Source organism: Panthera tigris, chromosome A2, assembly GCF_018350195.1.
Source record: "Panthera tigris isolate Pti1 chromosome A2, P.tigris_Pti1_mat1.1, whole genome shotgun sequence".
In the NCBI taxonomy this organism is placed as follows: domain Eukaryota; kingdom Metazoa; phylum Chordata; class Mammalia; order Carnivora; family Felidae; genus Panthera; species Panthera tigris.
The window spans coordinates 74,421,969-74,438,270 of record NC_056661.1 but is presented as its reverse complement, the minus strand read 5'-3'; the positions used below and the strand labels follow the sequence as shown (position 1 = coordinate 74,438,270).

Genomic DNA, 16,302 nt, shown 5'->3' with positions numbered 1-16,302 from the left:
ACAGAGAGAGACAGAGCATGAGTGGGGAAGGGGCAGAGAGAGTGGGAGACACAGAATCAGAATCGGGCTCCAGGCTCCGAGCTGTCGGCACAGAGCCCGACGCAGGGCTCGAACCCACGAACCGTGAGATCATGACCTGAGCTGAAGTCAGACGCTCAACCGACTGAGCCACCCAGGCGCCCCTGCCAACCTCTGTTTTAAGTTACATGTAGGGGCACTTGGGTGGTTCAGTAGGTTAAGCACGTGACTCTAGATTTCAGCTCAGGTCATGATCTCACAGTTCGTGAGTTCAAGCCCCGTGTCGGGCTCCGAGCTGACAGAGTGGAGCCTGCTTGGGATTCTCTCACCCTCTCTCTTGGCCCCTCGCCCACTCGCAGTTTCTCTCCCAAAATAAACAAACTTAAAAAAAACATTAAAAAATCAAATCTATGTATACAGTTTGGATATATACATGCGTGTGTAGCAGTTTTGTTTTTTTTTTTTAAGTTTGTTTATTTATTTTTGAGAGAGAGAGAGCAAGCAAGCAAGCAAAAGGCAGTGGGGTGAGGGGCAGGAGACAGGGAGAGAGAGAATCCCAAGCTAACAGTGCAAAGCCTGACGTGGGGCTTGAACCCACGAACTGTGAGATCATGACGTGAGCCGAAATCAATGAGTTGGATGCCTAACCGACTGAGCCACCCAAGCACCCTTTTGCTGTATTTTCTGAAATGAATATATTCTATTTTGTAATATGACAACAAAAATTTACATAAGTTCTGCTATCAAGGTAAGACAGCCTAAAGTTAAATGCTGACTATACACAACTTTCATCAGTTTTTTCCTTTTTCTTCAGATAGCTATAAAAGAACACAATAAATACTGTTACCTTAATTTTAGCTACAAAATAGAAAATTCTAAAATATAAAAAAACCCAAAGAGAAAAAACAAATATTATTCATTGTTCTGATACAAAGTGAACACATTAACAATCTTTTTTTTTTTTTTGGAAACTACTTTTATTAACCTAACAATTTGATATATTATTTGCATATTCTTCCACAATTCTTTATAGTATTTCACTGTATGAGTGTACTGGAATTTTCCTACTCGATCCCCTCTTAGACATTTGGTTTTCGCTTCTATGTAACCCAAAGGCAAGCAACAGCATGATACAATCCACATACTTGGATATAAAACTTTTGGATTTTTGTTTCTACAGGATAAATTCCTAGAAGTAGAACCAACAGATCAAGGGGGATGTGAACTAGTAGAAGGTTTCGTATGTTATGCACACATGTCTAAGCTGCTGTGCAGCGATGCAGTGACCACACGACAGTCCTCGCTCCAAGGCAGGACTCGATCCGGCCCAAGGCTGTGGAGGCAGAAGCATTTGCTTGGAAGTGACTGGAAATATTCTCCCTTGATTGCTTTCTGTCGCCTGTCCATCTCAGACAATGCCCTGTCCACTTCCCCAGTCTTCCCTAATTTCCCCCTCCTTTTGTTAGACTTTCGGTCGGACACGTTAGCTATTCCTCCGTCCACACTTACAAGGGCATCTACCCGATTATCTAGCAGGCATGCCCCACAGTGCCAAACGGACGCTGTGCTGATTTTTAACGTGCTGATAAAAGAACATGAGTAGTATCTCAAATGGTGTGAGGTAGAATCATAGACAGCAACCCATAAATAATACTACCTAACACTTTGAGCAACTAGAGGGCAACAGTCCTAAGTTAAGAGTTTTGAGAGGGGCGCCTGGGTGGCTCAGTCGGTTACGCGTCTAACTCTTGATCTCACAGTTCGTGAGTTAGAACCCCACGTCGGGCTCTGTGCTCTCTGCTTGGAATACTCTCTCCCTCTCTCTCTGCTCCTATCCCACTCAAGCTTTCTTTAAGTTTAAAACAAACTTAAAAACAAAACAAAAAAAAAATGACAAGAGTTTTGAGGGGGGCACCTGGGTGGCTCAGTCAGTTAAGTGACTGACTCTCAATTTTAGCACAGGTCATGAACTTACAGTTTCTGGGATCGAGCCCTGCATTGGGCTCTGTGCTCTCTGCGCGAAGCCTGCTTGGGATTCTCTCTCTGCCTCTCTCTCTTGCCCTTCCCCTGCTCAAAATAAAGAATCTTTTTTTTTTTTAATTAAAAAAAAAAGACTTCTGAGAAACAGACATAGCTTTTTTTCTTAGGAAGATTATGGTGCAGTAGGGGAAGACAAATGAGGGATTTTACTCAAGCGGGAAGGGAAAAGTACAGAAATACAGAGCAGGGGCATCTACCGACCGGCTGGAGGAAAGCTTCTCGGAAAAAGTGAACTCACGCCAAGGCCGGACTGTTTCTCTGGCCATGCTACCGCCCCTCTGAAGACCAGGACGCAGGGAGGTACTGGAGGCTGGGCTCCCCTCTTCCCTCCTCAGGCGTGTGTGGCCTGAGCTCCAGCCTGGCACCTGCCTCACGTCGGCGAGGACTGAGTGCTAAGCTCATGTCCCGCATAAGAGCAAATCAATAACCTCAAGAGCCTTTACACTGACAGGTAGGTTCTCACCCACGAACGCTAATTTGCTTCATCCAACTGCCTTGTCCACTTGCGTGTCTAACAGGCGTCTCAAGTGGACACACAAAATCTACTCCTGCCTTCCCCGCTAAGCGTGTTCCACGGGCAGCCTTTCCCAGGTCAGTAAAAGGGAGCTTTATCTCCCGGTTTCCCAGCTTAAAAGGGTCACCGCTGAGCTCTGGCTTTTTCTTACTTCCCACACAGAACCACTAATAGTATAGAGTCTGTGCTCAAAACACATCCAGAATCCATTCCCTCCCCACCGGCTCCACGAGGCTGACCCAAGACACCGTAACTTCCACCGAGGCTCCTCAGGAGCCCCCCGCCCCACCTCCCCTCTTCACTGCCCCTTTGCCGCCTGGCTCCATGTGGCAGAGTGACCCTTTCAAAATCCAAGTTGGATCATTTAACTAACTCCATGGCTCAAAACCCCTGTGCTGGCTTCTCGCCTCAAATTAAAAGCCAAAGACTGCACAGAGGCCTGTGAGGCCCAACACGATCTGCCCCTTCACCACGCACCCCCCTCCCTCCCATCTCTTCCCCTCTCCTCCACACCTGCTCCATCCACTCTGGCGATGGCGGCTTTATTTTCCACAAAGATACACCAGTCACACTCTTCCTCAAGGGTGCTGCCCCTGCCGACACCCCCCTCCCACGGCTGCACGGCCTCCTCCCTCCAGATCTCTGACAAAGGACACGTTGATTATGCCAGAGGTCTTCCCTGGACCGCTCTATGTTACGTGGCACACACCCCCAACCCCTCCCCCCATTTCCCTAACTACTCCCCTCGCTATCTTACCGCCATCCACATGCTGTGTTCACTTGCCACTTGAAGATGGCTTCCCTCACTAGAACGAAAAGCTGCCCAGGAGAGAATCCATCTATTTACATATCTGCAGCGCCAGAATACCGCCTGGCACATCGCAGGAACTCGGTAAGTATTTGCTGCGCGAATGAAGGAATGAATGGTTGGCGCTAACTGCAGGCCCTGCTATGCCGTGTGCTTGTCTCTCCCCAACAAAACTGTTCTCTGGGAGGAAAGGCTATGTCCTGTCTTGTCTTCCCTCAGCGGAATGCAGTGGGATTCTCGACTGAGAAGAACCGCCCAAAATGTTACTAAGAGGAATCCCCGATAATAAGAAACACTTGATGGGAAAAATGACGTTGGATCCTCATTTGGGTGTGGCCAGAGTGTGCCCGTTCCCAAGGCTACTCTACTGGACAAACTTAGCGGTTTGAAATCACAGAAATGTTTCCTTTCGAACTTCTGAAGGCCGGAAGTCTAAAACCAGTTTCACTGGGCCAAAATCAAGGCGTCCGCAGGGCCGCACCCCCCGCAGAGGCTCTAGAGGAGAATCTATCTGCCACATGCCTCCTCCGGCTTCTGGTGGCTGTGCGTGTCCCTCCAGCCCTGCCTCCCCACTCACACCGCCTTCCCTCTTTCTGTGGTGCCGCTCCGTCTTTAAGAATACCTGTGACTAGGGCGCTTGGGTGGCTCAGCTGGTTAAGCATCCGACTTCGGCTCAGATGACGATCTCACGGTTTGTGGGTACGGGCCCCACTGTGCTGCCAGCTCAGAGCCTGGAGCCTGTTTCACATTCTGTGTCTCCTTCTCTCTCTGCCCCTCCCCCAACTTGTGTTCTGTCTCTCTCTCTCTCTCTCTCTCTCTCTCTCTCTCTTTCTCAAAAGTAAACATTTAAAAATTTTTTTTTTAAAATTAAAAAAGCAAATACCTGTGACTGCACTTAGGGTCAACCCAGATAATGCAGATAATCTTCCCATCTCAAGATCCTTAATTAATCATATTTCGTGCCATACAGAGAAACATTTATGGGTTGCAGGATTAGGACATGCTACCTTTGTGGGCCACCATTCAGCTTAAGGAAGAAAGCATTGCTGGTAGCAATCGGTAAACTTCTCACGTGTCCCTACAAGCTCATTTGCCTGGTCTCTCACCAAAAGAAAATCACAACTTTAAGCAACAACAAAAAGCCACTTGGTCCATTGAAGGCATTTAAAAAATATCCAGAACAGAAGCTTACTGGATGAGTAACCACACTATGCGGGAAGACTAGAAAATCACTTTTTACTTCTTTTATCCTGGACTACTGCACACAATTTCTCTGCTGCTATCCTAAATGTGAATCAGGCTATGTTCGCTTCATACATGGAAACAATTAAGAAAGAAAGGAGGACTTGAATCACACCGACCTAAGGGCCAGGAGGACTTTACCTCAAGTTAACAATGATTGTTTTCGCAGTAAGAAGCACCGAGTTAACAATTTTCATGCTTTCCTTTTCCAGAGAAGAGTACATTCTTTGTTTCTGAGAGAGTGAGAGGACATGCACATGTGTGTGCGAGCAGGGGCAGAGAGAGAGGATCCCAAGCAGGCTCCAGGCTGGGCTCAGTGTGGAGCCCAGAGCAGGGCTTAATCTCACAAACCATGAGACCGTGACCCGAGCCAAAATCAAGGGCTGGATGCTTCACTGACTGAGCCACCCAGGCGCCCCAGAGAAGGGTACATTTAAAATAAACATGTCTCTTTCGTGACTTTTCTAGAATTTTCTGGCACGATAATGACAACTGACGCTTATGCAGCACTTACAGTATGTCAGATGCTATGCTAAGCTCCTTGTACACATTACCTCATTTAATCCTCCCCCAAACTCAGGACCGGAGCACAGTCAGCACTCCCATTTATGGATGAGGAGAGTCAGGCTGCGGCTCACGCAGGAAGTGCGTGGAGAAGGTGGAACCGATGTCACATCTGTCCGGCTCTAAAGCCTGAGCTCTGCCACCAGACTGCTGCTGGGATACTTTCTTGTACTATTTTTACCTTGGTCACTTTTCAGTTTATTTTGTTTAGATTAAGCTATAAGTTTTTAAAGGGAAGCCAACGACTTTGGGTTCTGAACTATCTAATACAAGACAAACACTGGTATGTAAAAACTAAATGTGAGTGAGCTCTGGGCCCACTTTTGTAGACTGGCTGTGTCTCTGTCACCCAGGCACAGTAAGGGCAGACACTTACTTGTGTTCCACCAAATGGGCCCAAATCTTATGAGTAAGAAGTCTGGGCCTCTGCTCCATCCAGCTAGGACCAAGCAAGCAGGATGATTTAGATGTAACATTCTTTTTCCACCATTAACTCTAACTAAGAGGAGAAGCTAAGGGGAATGGAAAAAACACAAAAGAATGGAAAATCCAGAAACCACTGAAACCGACCACATGTTCCGTAAAGAGCTAAGGCCAACTGGGCAATGGAAAATCTAAAGATCATAAATGAAGGCACCATTATGAACAATGCTCCCCATCTGCTTTGCAGGGCATGGAAAAGACGGAATGTATCTCCAAACTTACACATATGAAGAGAATTGAGCGTTAAATGAGTATCACAGGACAATAACAAGCAGGGGGAAACATTTTGGCTGTGGGAAGAAATTCAAGAACTCCTATTCCTTGGGCACCTGGGTGGCTCAGTTGGTTCAGTGTTCAAGTTCGGTTCAGGTCATGATTTCATGGTTCGTGGGTTCGAGCCCTGCCATCAGGCTCTGTGCTGATGGCTTGGAGCCTGGGGCCTGCTTTGGATTCTGTGTCTCCCTCTCTCTCTGCCCCTCCCCGGCTCACGCTCTGTCTCTCTCTCTCTCCTTCAAAAATAAATAAACATTAAAAAAAAAAAAAATTTTTTTTTTTAAAAGTTCTTTAAAAAAAAAAAAAAAGAACTCCTGTTCCTTTGGACCACCCTCAGCGGATCTGTAACAACACAGACTTATTAGAAAGGCAAGCAAAACCACCTTGACTGAAGTCCCCCAGCCGATAATCAGCGTCACGTTGTCCTTCCAACAGAGGCTACAGGGATACATATCCGGGCGAAGACTTATGTCATCCCGGGGCACGTTGGTGATTCTCTGCTTTGAGGTGACGTCAAAAATCTTCACACCCTGGAAAATACAACAGCATTAGGCATCCTCCACTTGGGAGAAGGAAAGGAAAGGAAAATTTAATAAAGCCACTGCCACACGCCGCCCGTAACTGGCACCGCAAAATATTGACAGTGTTTATTGAGCACTGCTGGGAGCCACACTCCTCGTCCACGCAAACCCCAGGAGAGCCCACAAGAAAAGAAAACCTCTCCCCTTCTTTCTGGACAGAAGAGATTCTATTAGCAGATGGCTTCAGTGGCTCAAACACAAGGGTGAGACGCACAGATATCAAGCACTGCATTTCCAAAATGACAGACAAGTAACATTTCTAATTGTATTGTTCTGCTACAAAAATGGAAGTTGTTTTTTTTTAGAAAAGCTTTAAATCTGAAAAACCACTGTGTATAAGGAAAACTGCACCTGACATTTTAAAGCACTCAAATGGGAACATCAAGCAAGCAGCTAACTACAGCTAAACCAGGGGGGGGAGCCTGGGTGGCTCAGTCAGTTAAGCATCTGACTCTTGATTTCGGCTCAGATCATGATCTCATGGGTTGTGAGATCGAGCCCTATGTCTGTCACTGCACCGACATCACGGAGCCTATTTGGGATTCTCTCTCCCTCCTCTCTCTGCTCCTCCCCTGCTCATGTTCTAGCTCTCTCAAAGTAAATAAACAAATATCTAAAAAAAAAAAAAAAAATTAAAAAACAAACACACAGGTTTATTTACCTTTACAATGACTCAGGAGAAATTTAAGAAAAGTCCTGAATAGCAAAGTAGATTCTGGGAGAACTGTACCATTGAAAACTGAATAGAACCAATTTATTAAGTTAAACCCTGGAATTCCAAAAGATAGGCCAGATGTCGAAAGCTAATTTTTAAACTTTCTACTTGCCCTAACTCATATTGAGTAAACTTTAAATAGGGCATAACACCAAAAATTATAATCCACTTTTTAAAAGGCAGGCCTGATTTCTGCCTGTGATTATACTGGGAGGAAAATGAAATCAGCAATATCCTGTACTTGTTTCATAGCAACTGTTCCTTGCCCTTGGCTAATAGGCAAATGGTGTTTTCAACACCGCATTCCCAACACAGCCCTTCAATTATTAAGACGCCTTTTCATTTTCTTGGCTATTCTCCATGCCTCGCGTTTCTTATTCCAAAGTCAAGTCCAGAATATGCTAAGAATCACTCTATTATGAAAGCCTAGAGCAATCTAGTGTCTTTAACCTTCCAGGTAGGATGGCAGTTGCCATTTTAGGTCTTAGAAAAGACCATGGCAGCAGAGGCATCTTTTTTCTTGGTCACAGCCCTCCTAATGTGGCTACTCTTCTGGCTTTGAAGAAGGATCTGGAAGATGAAGGTGTGCTTTTACCATATTATTGGCCCAAGCGATCAGATGGCCTCTCCACTTCACGCTCCGTATGTTCCCTTCCCCTTCGTGCAGAACACACGACTTCCATCTGCTCATCCAAGATCGTTCAAACAGCAGCAGCTATGGACAAATACAAAAACAGACTTTTAGAAACCAAGAAACATGGGGCGCCTGGGTGGCTCAGCTGCTTACGCTTCCAACTTCGGTTCAGGTCATGATCTCATGGTCCGTGGGTTCGAACCCCGCATGGGGCTCTGTGCTGACAACTCAGAGCCTGGAGCTGCTCCAGGTTCTGTGTCTCCCTCTCTCTGTGCCCCTCCCCCGCTCACACCTTCTCTCCTGCTCTTTCTAAAAGAAATAAACATTTAAAAAGAAAAAGAAAGAAACCGAGACGCATATACAAGATTTCTTTACTGGCTTCTTGTTGACAGTTTGCTTTGCCTGTCCACGGAATGTTGAAGTTACTACGAAGTTACGCCACTAGATGGCAGCAAAATACCAAAATTCATGGAGAAAAACACATTAGTCAGTCAAAAGATTTGTGTCACAGAAAGTTCTTCAAATATTGGCCAGAAATTAATTTATTTTGTAACTTGGGAAATCAAAACCTCATAATTTTTTCCTTGAAAGTAAGATATTAGTCACGGCTTAAACTGCAATCGTCAGAAGCAGCCTGTTTTTCATTTCACCCAAGAAAAAGAATTTAATAATGATGTTTGAACAGCAATTCATGTTATAAAATAAGACAAACTTGCTTTAGGATTAAACTTCTTTAAAAAGGTCATAGTTATCCAGGGTCTTTATTTTAAAGGGAAGAATCTATTTAAAAAAAAAAAAAAAAAAAAAAAAAAAAAAAAAAAGAAAAGAAATCTGCTTGTGTGGGGATGGGAAGTTCCTGGCTGGCTCAGTCAGGAGAACACGCAACTCTTAACCTTGGGGTTCTAAGTTCGAGTCCCACCTTGGGTATAGAGACTGCTTAAAAATAACATCTTTAAAAAAAATCTGCTGGATAAATTTTATTGCCAAATATGACTGGGTAAAACCTCTAAGACTGGTAAAGACGTAGTTCTAGTAATTCAAGCATTATTAAGGGCTACAATACTTTTTCCTTGATGTATCCAGTTTAAATCCCTTAAGACATTTACACACTATAACTTAATGTAAAATTTATATAATACATAATTGACAACATATAACTTCGGACATGAAATCCTGAAGTAGATGTTTACCTTTTAAAAGAAATGCTGATGACAGATTCCATCACAGAAGTTTAAAAATTTCTATCTTTCGAGTAATTTTCTGTTTACCTTAGTGTATTCTGTGTCCCTTCCCACCCTTAAGAAGGAGGAAAATAGGAAACAGGAGAAAGAGAGTAAGTTCACATTTCATTTATATTTGTTACATACCTTTCTCAATAGGCTCCTATACTCAGAAGGGGCACACAAACACACACCCCAAAACCTTAAAATCAGATAAGCGTCCATCTTCACAAACGTGCCAAGAATGGTCTCTTTAAAAAGACATAAATGTCTGAAGTTCTCTATTACCCATGCAAAAGAAAGGTGGCCTCGCACGGTCCACAGTGGAGACTGGAGGTAGGGCTTTTACTGACCACATGGGGTCTAATATTCCCATCAGATAGATACAGAAAAGCCTCCCCTAGGCTCCCAAAGATCTTCTCACCCATCCCGTCCTCTCCCAGTCCATGATCTAAGTAAGAAACCCCATCACCATGCCTCCCTGCTCCCAGTTAAAGACCCTGAGATCTGCCCTCTGTGATTCTGCCTCTTCCTCGGCCAGGATGTAAAAAAGAGCCGAGGACGTCACTCGATGTGTTCAGGACTTTGTGACAGGGTTAAGTCTGGAATCTGAGAAGGAGAAAGCCTGATCACATAGCTCCTGCTACACAGTCTGCTAAAAACAGGCAGCTACGAACCATCCTGTTAAACATGAGGAACTGAGATCACAATGCCTACCTTCCGTCTGTGGCCTGGTTCAGATGGAGGGGATTTTAAGCAGCGGGCTGAGCCCGGGGAGTACCCCATAGCCACCTGCTGGAAGGAATGGCTGGCTGGATGACAAGGAGGAAAGTGGGGTGCAGGCGGCATCACAATGCTCTCCCTCCAATCTCACCCAGAAGTGACCGACGTGGCACGAAAGGGGGACAATCTGCACCTGTGCTAGGAAAACTCAACATGCCCCAAACTTTAAATTAAGATTTCTGTAAAGTATGACAGAAATTAGACCCCGGTGAAGGCCAGGATTTATCCCATTTCAAGAAAAAGCCCACCTGGGAAGCCGCTGGTAGGGGAGATACCAGCACACTCAGTGTATTGGGGTTGGGGGGACGGGGGTCACGGGGAAAATCTCACGCAGGGACACACAGGTCGCGGTTGACATTGGCAGTGGAACACAAGCAGCCACTCCTGCTGTCATCTGGGGACACAGCTGGGAAGAAGACAGCGACGCTGGCGACGGGGTGGGTACCCACCCACGGCGGCGGGGCCATACGACAGGCGGGAACCACCTGCACAAACTTCAAGCTGCCTCAGTGAATACGAAGAGCAGGCTCTTAACGCATACGCCACTTCCCTGCTGCACCAATAATTACACCCTTTGGTAGCCACTTGCCCGACAGACAATCGGGTTCCAGTCCAGGCAGACAGGAAACCATAAAACTTCCTTCTCCTGCCACGTCCAGATTCAGACCAATTCTCGCAAAATCTAAGACGTTCACAGCAACTTCAACTGTGAACACTGGGTATAGACTTCTCCCAGTAACTATGGACGAGAAAAAACCCAACAAGATAGACAAATTCAGTACTCCAGGAAAGCAACAGGATTTGTCTAGGGAATAGGGGAAATGTCCCACTCCTGACTCCACACGAATGAGACTTTCCACCAGACAGACCAGGGCTTGAGAAGTAATTCTTCCTCTTCTCGGGTGACAACAAAATTGAGCAAATGAACACCCGAGGATAAGAAGAACAGAACGAAGTGGAAATAAAAAAAATAAATGCTCAATACCCTCGAGTAAGGGAGGAAATCAAACGGCGACCAGGGCACTCTGGAAACGAGAATACAACTACTGTGCTGTGAACCTGAACTTTAGGGGATGCTAAGGTGTAAGCAAGGGAAAGTCCATAGCTCTACAAGTCAGTCATTTGCACATCGGCAAAAACAGATGTGCACGCGCTAGGTCAATGACAAAAGCAGAAATATTTTACTAGCAGATATAATAGGGGAAGCCACCTAAATGTAAAGATACATTAAGTTCCTGGATAAGAAGACTCAAAATCCTCACTGAAGAGCTTAAGCCTTACTAGTTAATCTGCGATTTTCATGGAAGCACAAAGAAACCCCCAAAGGAATGATTTCTAGAACTTCCAAAATGCTATCAATTCATCTGAAGATATGTGAGAATAATAGGAATTTTTTTTTTTTAAACTGGGCAACTTGTGGGTGGGAGAATGGGTGTTTTTATGAAATTCACACTCAAAACAGTATAGCAATGATCCTAGAACTGACAGATGAAGTAAAAAGAAAAGGAAGAACTGATAAAGATGAATCGAAACAAGGAGGTCAGACCCTGGGCGGGGGCCGGGTGCGCACATATGCGCAGGGAACAGGGCGCCCTCAAACTACCCCGTGGTCATCTCACCTTGTTTCTGGAGGGTCCCTTAGCACTGGGGATTCAAAGCTTTAAAAAGGACCCCAAGAAGTTCATGCCTAGAAATTTCTGCTAAAAAGTGATCAGACAAGCGAATAAAGAAGTATGTCTAGTTCTTTGTAACAGCTAGAAATGCACTAACAACTGGGAAATGTTGGAGTAAATGTGGTGAAGCTAGATCACCAAAAAGTGTGTGTCCAGTTTTAAGTGATTTTATCGATGTACGCTTATTAATGTAAAAGGATGTTCAGGGCCGCCCATTAAATAAAAAAGCAGATTGCAAAACAGTATTAAACATGATGGCCCTTAAATACAAAATGAACGTGTATCCGTATATTAAAACCTGAAGGATACAATACAAAGTAATCCTAATTAATTCTAGAAACAGGTGATAGGAGATTTATATTATTTTTATTATTCTGCATAGAACATGTGAATTAATTTTATGTTAATACATATGGGGATGAAAATCCATTCTCTTATTTTTATAATCGGGATGATTTCACAGGTAACAGTTGAAGCGAAACAGCATCAACAATTCACTGAAACTCAGAGAAGGAAGGAATTTGGAGTCACACTGAGTATGTAGTAGAATTAATTCACATGAAGTGTACCTACTTTTTCAATGAGGCATTAACTTTAGGAAACTGTTCATGAGATCTCGTTGCAATTCCAACCAAGATCCAAACTCACTCCAGCGGAGCCCTCTGTTGCTGGTGGGTGTGTTTTGGCTTCTGGCAGGAAGCTGAGGCCTGCAGACAGGGGCCTTCCTTAGTCTCCTGCTCTAGCTCCAAGGCAAACCTCCAGCAGAGGGCAGGAAGGAAAGGAGAGAGGGGAGAATTCTGAATCCTGTTGGTCTCCAGGTTGAGTCGGAGTTTACGGAGTTCTATTACGATAAACCTTGGGTACCCTGCTCTGACATGGGATCAAAGAAGCTTCTTTAATGACACTTTCATAGTGCAGATGGCACACGTCTGTGTTAACTGATGAGGGTTTCAAAAAGACAAACAAAAAGAAGGGTGGCGGGGGAGGCTAATATACTACCTACCTTCTGTAAAGGAAACACATTTTAACTCATTTGCATTACAGTTTTAGACACGATTTGTGTTCTTTTCTGATGTTCCTCAAATAGCTCAGTTTCAATCATTTTCTATTTTGTGGATGAAAAATAATAAATGATCTGTAAACAAACGGCCTTAAATATATATTAGAGAAGATCATCATTTAGGATTCTTTTTTTTTTAATTTTTTAAGTTTATTTATTTTGAAAGATACAGAGACAGTAGGAGTAGGGGAGGTACAGAGAGAGAGAGAGAGAGAGAGAGAGAGAGAGAGAGACGGAGGGAAGGAGGGAGGGAGAGAGAATAGATTCCAAGCAGGCTCTGCACTGTCAGCACAGAGCCCAATGCGGGGCTCGAACTCACAAAACCATGAGATAGATCATGACCTGAGCCCAAACAGAGAGTCAGACGCTTAACCGACTGGGCCACCCAGGTGCCCACTTAGGATTCTTTCATAAGTCCTCCTCATTTCTTGGTTCTGTATACATTTTAGGGTCAGGCTGGTTCTATCACAGATAACAAATACCATACTGTCTCTTGTTGGCTGGGATTTACATATCTACTTTTCATCTCCCCAGGGCACTGCAAATGCAGCAGGGAAGTGGCCACACATGCCCTGCTAGATGCACAGGGCAAAGTAAGTATTAGATAGCGAGCAGGCTTCCCGCGCCCTGCCAAGTTTGCCTGCCCTTTTGCCTATGCACACAATGTGTTTGCCGCAAGAGGAGGCTACCTACATCACCCCCCAAACCCTCCAGTTACTCAGCCCATCATTAGTGATGTCCCTAAGCTGTTTTGGACACAATGGCATCTGCCCTAACTTCTCAAACCTAAAGGAAAGAACCCTGTGACCGACTGATACACAATGAATACAGTCTCGATGGAACAAGTACATCCCTTGAGAAAAGGCTCAGTTATCCTGACTCTGTGTCCTGCGCCTGACACGTCGGTCCTGTTCCTTTTGCTCAATGCCAAAAGACGGAATTTGTGCACCTGTGATCACAAATTTGGGAGGTACTTGTTTATGGAAGACAGCAAGCACGCAAGCGTGAGTCGGGGAGAGGGGTAGAGGGGGATGGGGGGAGAGAGAGAGAGAGAGAGAGAGAGAGAGGAGAGGGAGAGAGAGGAGAGAGGAGAGGGAGAGAGAAAGAGAGGAGAGAGAGAGAGAGAGAGAGAGAGAGAGAGAGAGAGAGAGAGAAAGAGAAAATCCTGAGCAGGCTTCACGCTCGATGCAGAGCCCCGAGGCAGGGCTCAATCCCATGACCCTGGTGTCATGACCTGAGCTGAAATCAGGAGTCAGAAGTTCAACCAACTGGGCCACCCAGGCACCACTGGGAAGTACTTTTAAGGTTAGTCTTCCTCTTCAGTTCAGCTGACTGCAATTCCTTTATTTCAGGGATGCCACTTGACTTCTCACTGGGCCCCAACAGTAAGGATCTGAAATGTGTCTGTGCCCTGCTAAGGCTCTCCCCATCACCGCCAGGCCCTCTTCTCCTGGTTGGCTAGCCCTGGCCTGCTTCTCTCCTCTGAGTTACCTCCCCTGGTCCTTGAAGCACTTATTTCTGCCTTCCATCTCCACTCTACTTTCTTCCTCACTCATGAGTCCTCATCTCCAATCCATACGTAGTATAAAACCTTAAATGGCAGCTAGTAATTTACGAAGCATTCCCATTACTGTACTTTGAAACTCTCCCAGTACAACTAGGCAGTACATGGGGATTTGATTTGGATTCTATAGGGTACAGGGTTTCATACAGGCCAGAAAAGGACCAGACTATCCACTCTCCATTTGCTTTTATAATCCTAATCTATGGGAATTTCAAGCAGAAACACACTGCCTGGCAGGAATGCCAAGGAAAGTTCTGCTTCTGTGATATAAGGAAAGACAAGCTACTTTTCTTACAAATATTCTACACTAATTTAACTACAGCAAAACTATCTGCCTGTATTTCACTGACATTTAATAAAATCCATTTCTTTCTTCTAGTCATAAAACTGCCTAGAGACCTACTGAGCATGAATGTTCTACAAAGCATTTTAGAGGGTGAGTCATCGAGTGAACTACCTTTAAAAGCAGCTGGTTAATTTATTTGGTTCATCTTCTGCATCCCATAATATTGAATTGTCATTAACACAATACTGAGAGCAATTTAAGCTCAATGGGAGCTAAGTACAAAGGAGAGGAAAAACCGTTTCCAAGAGGTCTCTTTTTTGTTGGAGAAAGTATTTTAGGGCTTTATTTCCCATAAATCCACATTCTGGCAGTCAGCACTCTCGGTACTTATATTTCAATAGGAGCCCTCACATCCTCGGCAATATACTTTATTCTCCTACGTTTTGTGCTGATAAATCTATCTAGTACTTTGCTACAGTACAGAGAGGTAAGGATGAACATCCTAGAATCTCCCACACACGGGGCGGGATTCCTATCGGGCTGTAATAAAGCCACCGATTCTGGCAACATAACACCCGTCATTACCCATCGCCCACTCTTCCCTGATGGAGGAAAGGGAGTGTGATTGGCCCCTTTTTAATCATCTTGTGGTCTTTCAAGTATATAAATCACTTGACTCTTTAGGCTTCCTGAACACCAGCAGCAGTGCTTGCTTGGAGGCAGACGACGGTGCAGGGAAGAATGGGCAGTGGGGGAAGCCCACGGGTAAGTCTTGGATGGCAGGTGCGTTCCTGCAGGAAAGACCGAGGCGCTTGGAGAAAACAGACTCCACAAAGATAAAATGCCCGATCACAGAGGGTGCTGGAGCTCGAGATAATAAAATTGAGGAATAAGGAAACAAAAGGAAAACTCAGCACGTTTAGGACATGCCAAATAAGACTGTCTCGGTAAAAATAGACAAAGGGCATAAGGATGGGCAGGACTTGTCACAGAGGGACTTAAAAATCCAAGGTTGGAAAAGATTAGGAATGAAATTCAAGAAAGCGGGGTGCCTGGGTGGCCAGTCAGTTGGGCATCCAACTTTGGCTCAAGTCATGATCTCACAGTTTGTGAATTCGAGCCCTGCATCGGGCTCTGTGCCGACAGCTCCACGCCTGGAGCCTGCTTTGGATTCTGTGTCTCCCTCTCTCTCTGCCCCTCCCCCACTCATGCTCTGTCTGTCTCTCTCAGAAATATATAAACGTTAAAAAATTTTAATTCAAGAAGGCAAGTGAGAAAAAATTAGTGACCACAGAAAAGACCTGGGATGGTGTTTGGCTGCTGACAACAGAGAGGAGTCTTGAATCTGGATGGAGTTGGGAGAGACCACCTCCTTCTGGCTTTGGCTCAGTACCAAAGTTTCAAACACACAGCTTTTCCCAAACACCATCAAGAAAGAACATAAAGCATGTGTGAAGACAAGGAGAATTTCCCGAATACAGTATTGCTTAAATTCAGTGGTTATTTTCTGGACGAGTTATAATCCCTCAATCTCCTTTCCCTAGAGGTAATTTAACATGTTTAAAAGAGGATAAATACAGGCCAAAACTGCTACCACAGAAAGTCTCAGGACACAGATTTCCAGAGCTTGCTTGATGGACCACTTGCTTTCAAGCAATGTCTGAGTAAATACGATGCCAGTGCAACACAGGTTCTGGGCAAGCCCCGTGAAGTTAACAAACCCTGTGAAAAGTGTGCAGACAAAACAACGTTCTGAAACTTAAGAAACACCATATCAAGACAAAATAACCGTCAATTTAGTGACCGAGAACTCCAAGCTATGGGTTCAATGAGAGCAAAAGAAG

General features: G+C 44.9%; 1 protein-coding gene across 1 annotated transcript in view; it reads right to left on the bottom strand.

The window, feature by feature from the left end:
• VPS41 (VPS41 subunit of HOPS complex) overlaps window positions 1-16,302 on the bottom strand; it is a 185,954-nt gene that overhangs the window by 71,679 nt on the left and 97,973 nt on the right. Inside the window, exons 8-9 of the mRNA XM_007094790.3 lie at window positions 7,834-7,953; window positions 6,326-6,472 (exon numbers count right to left, since the gene is read on the bottom strand). Coding sequence (XP_007094852.1) covers window positions 6,326-6,472; window positions 7,834-7,953 — 267 coding nt within the window. The remainder of the gene's footprint in view (window positions 1-6,325; window positions 6,473-7,833; window positions 7,954-16,302) is intronic.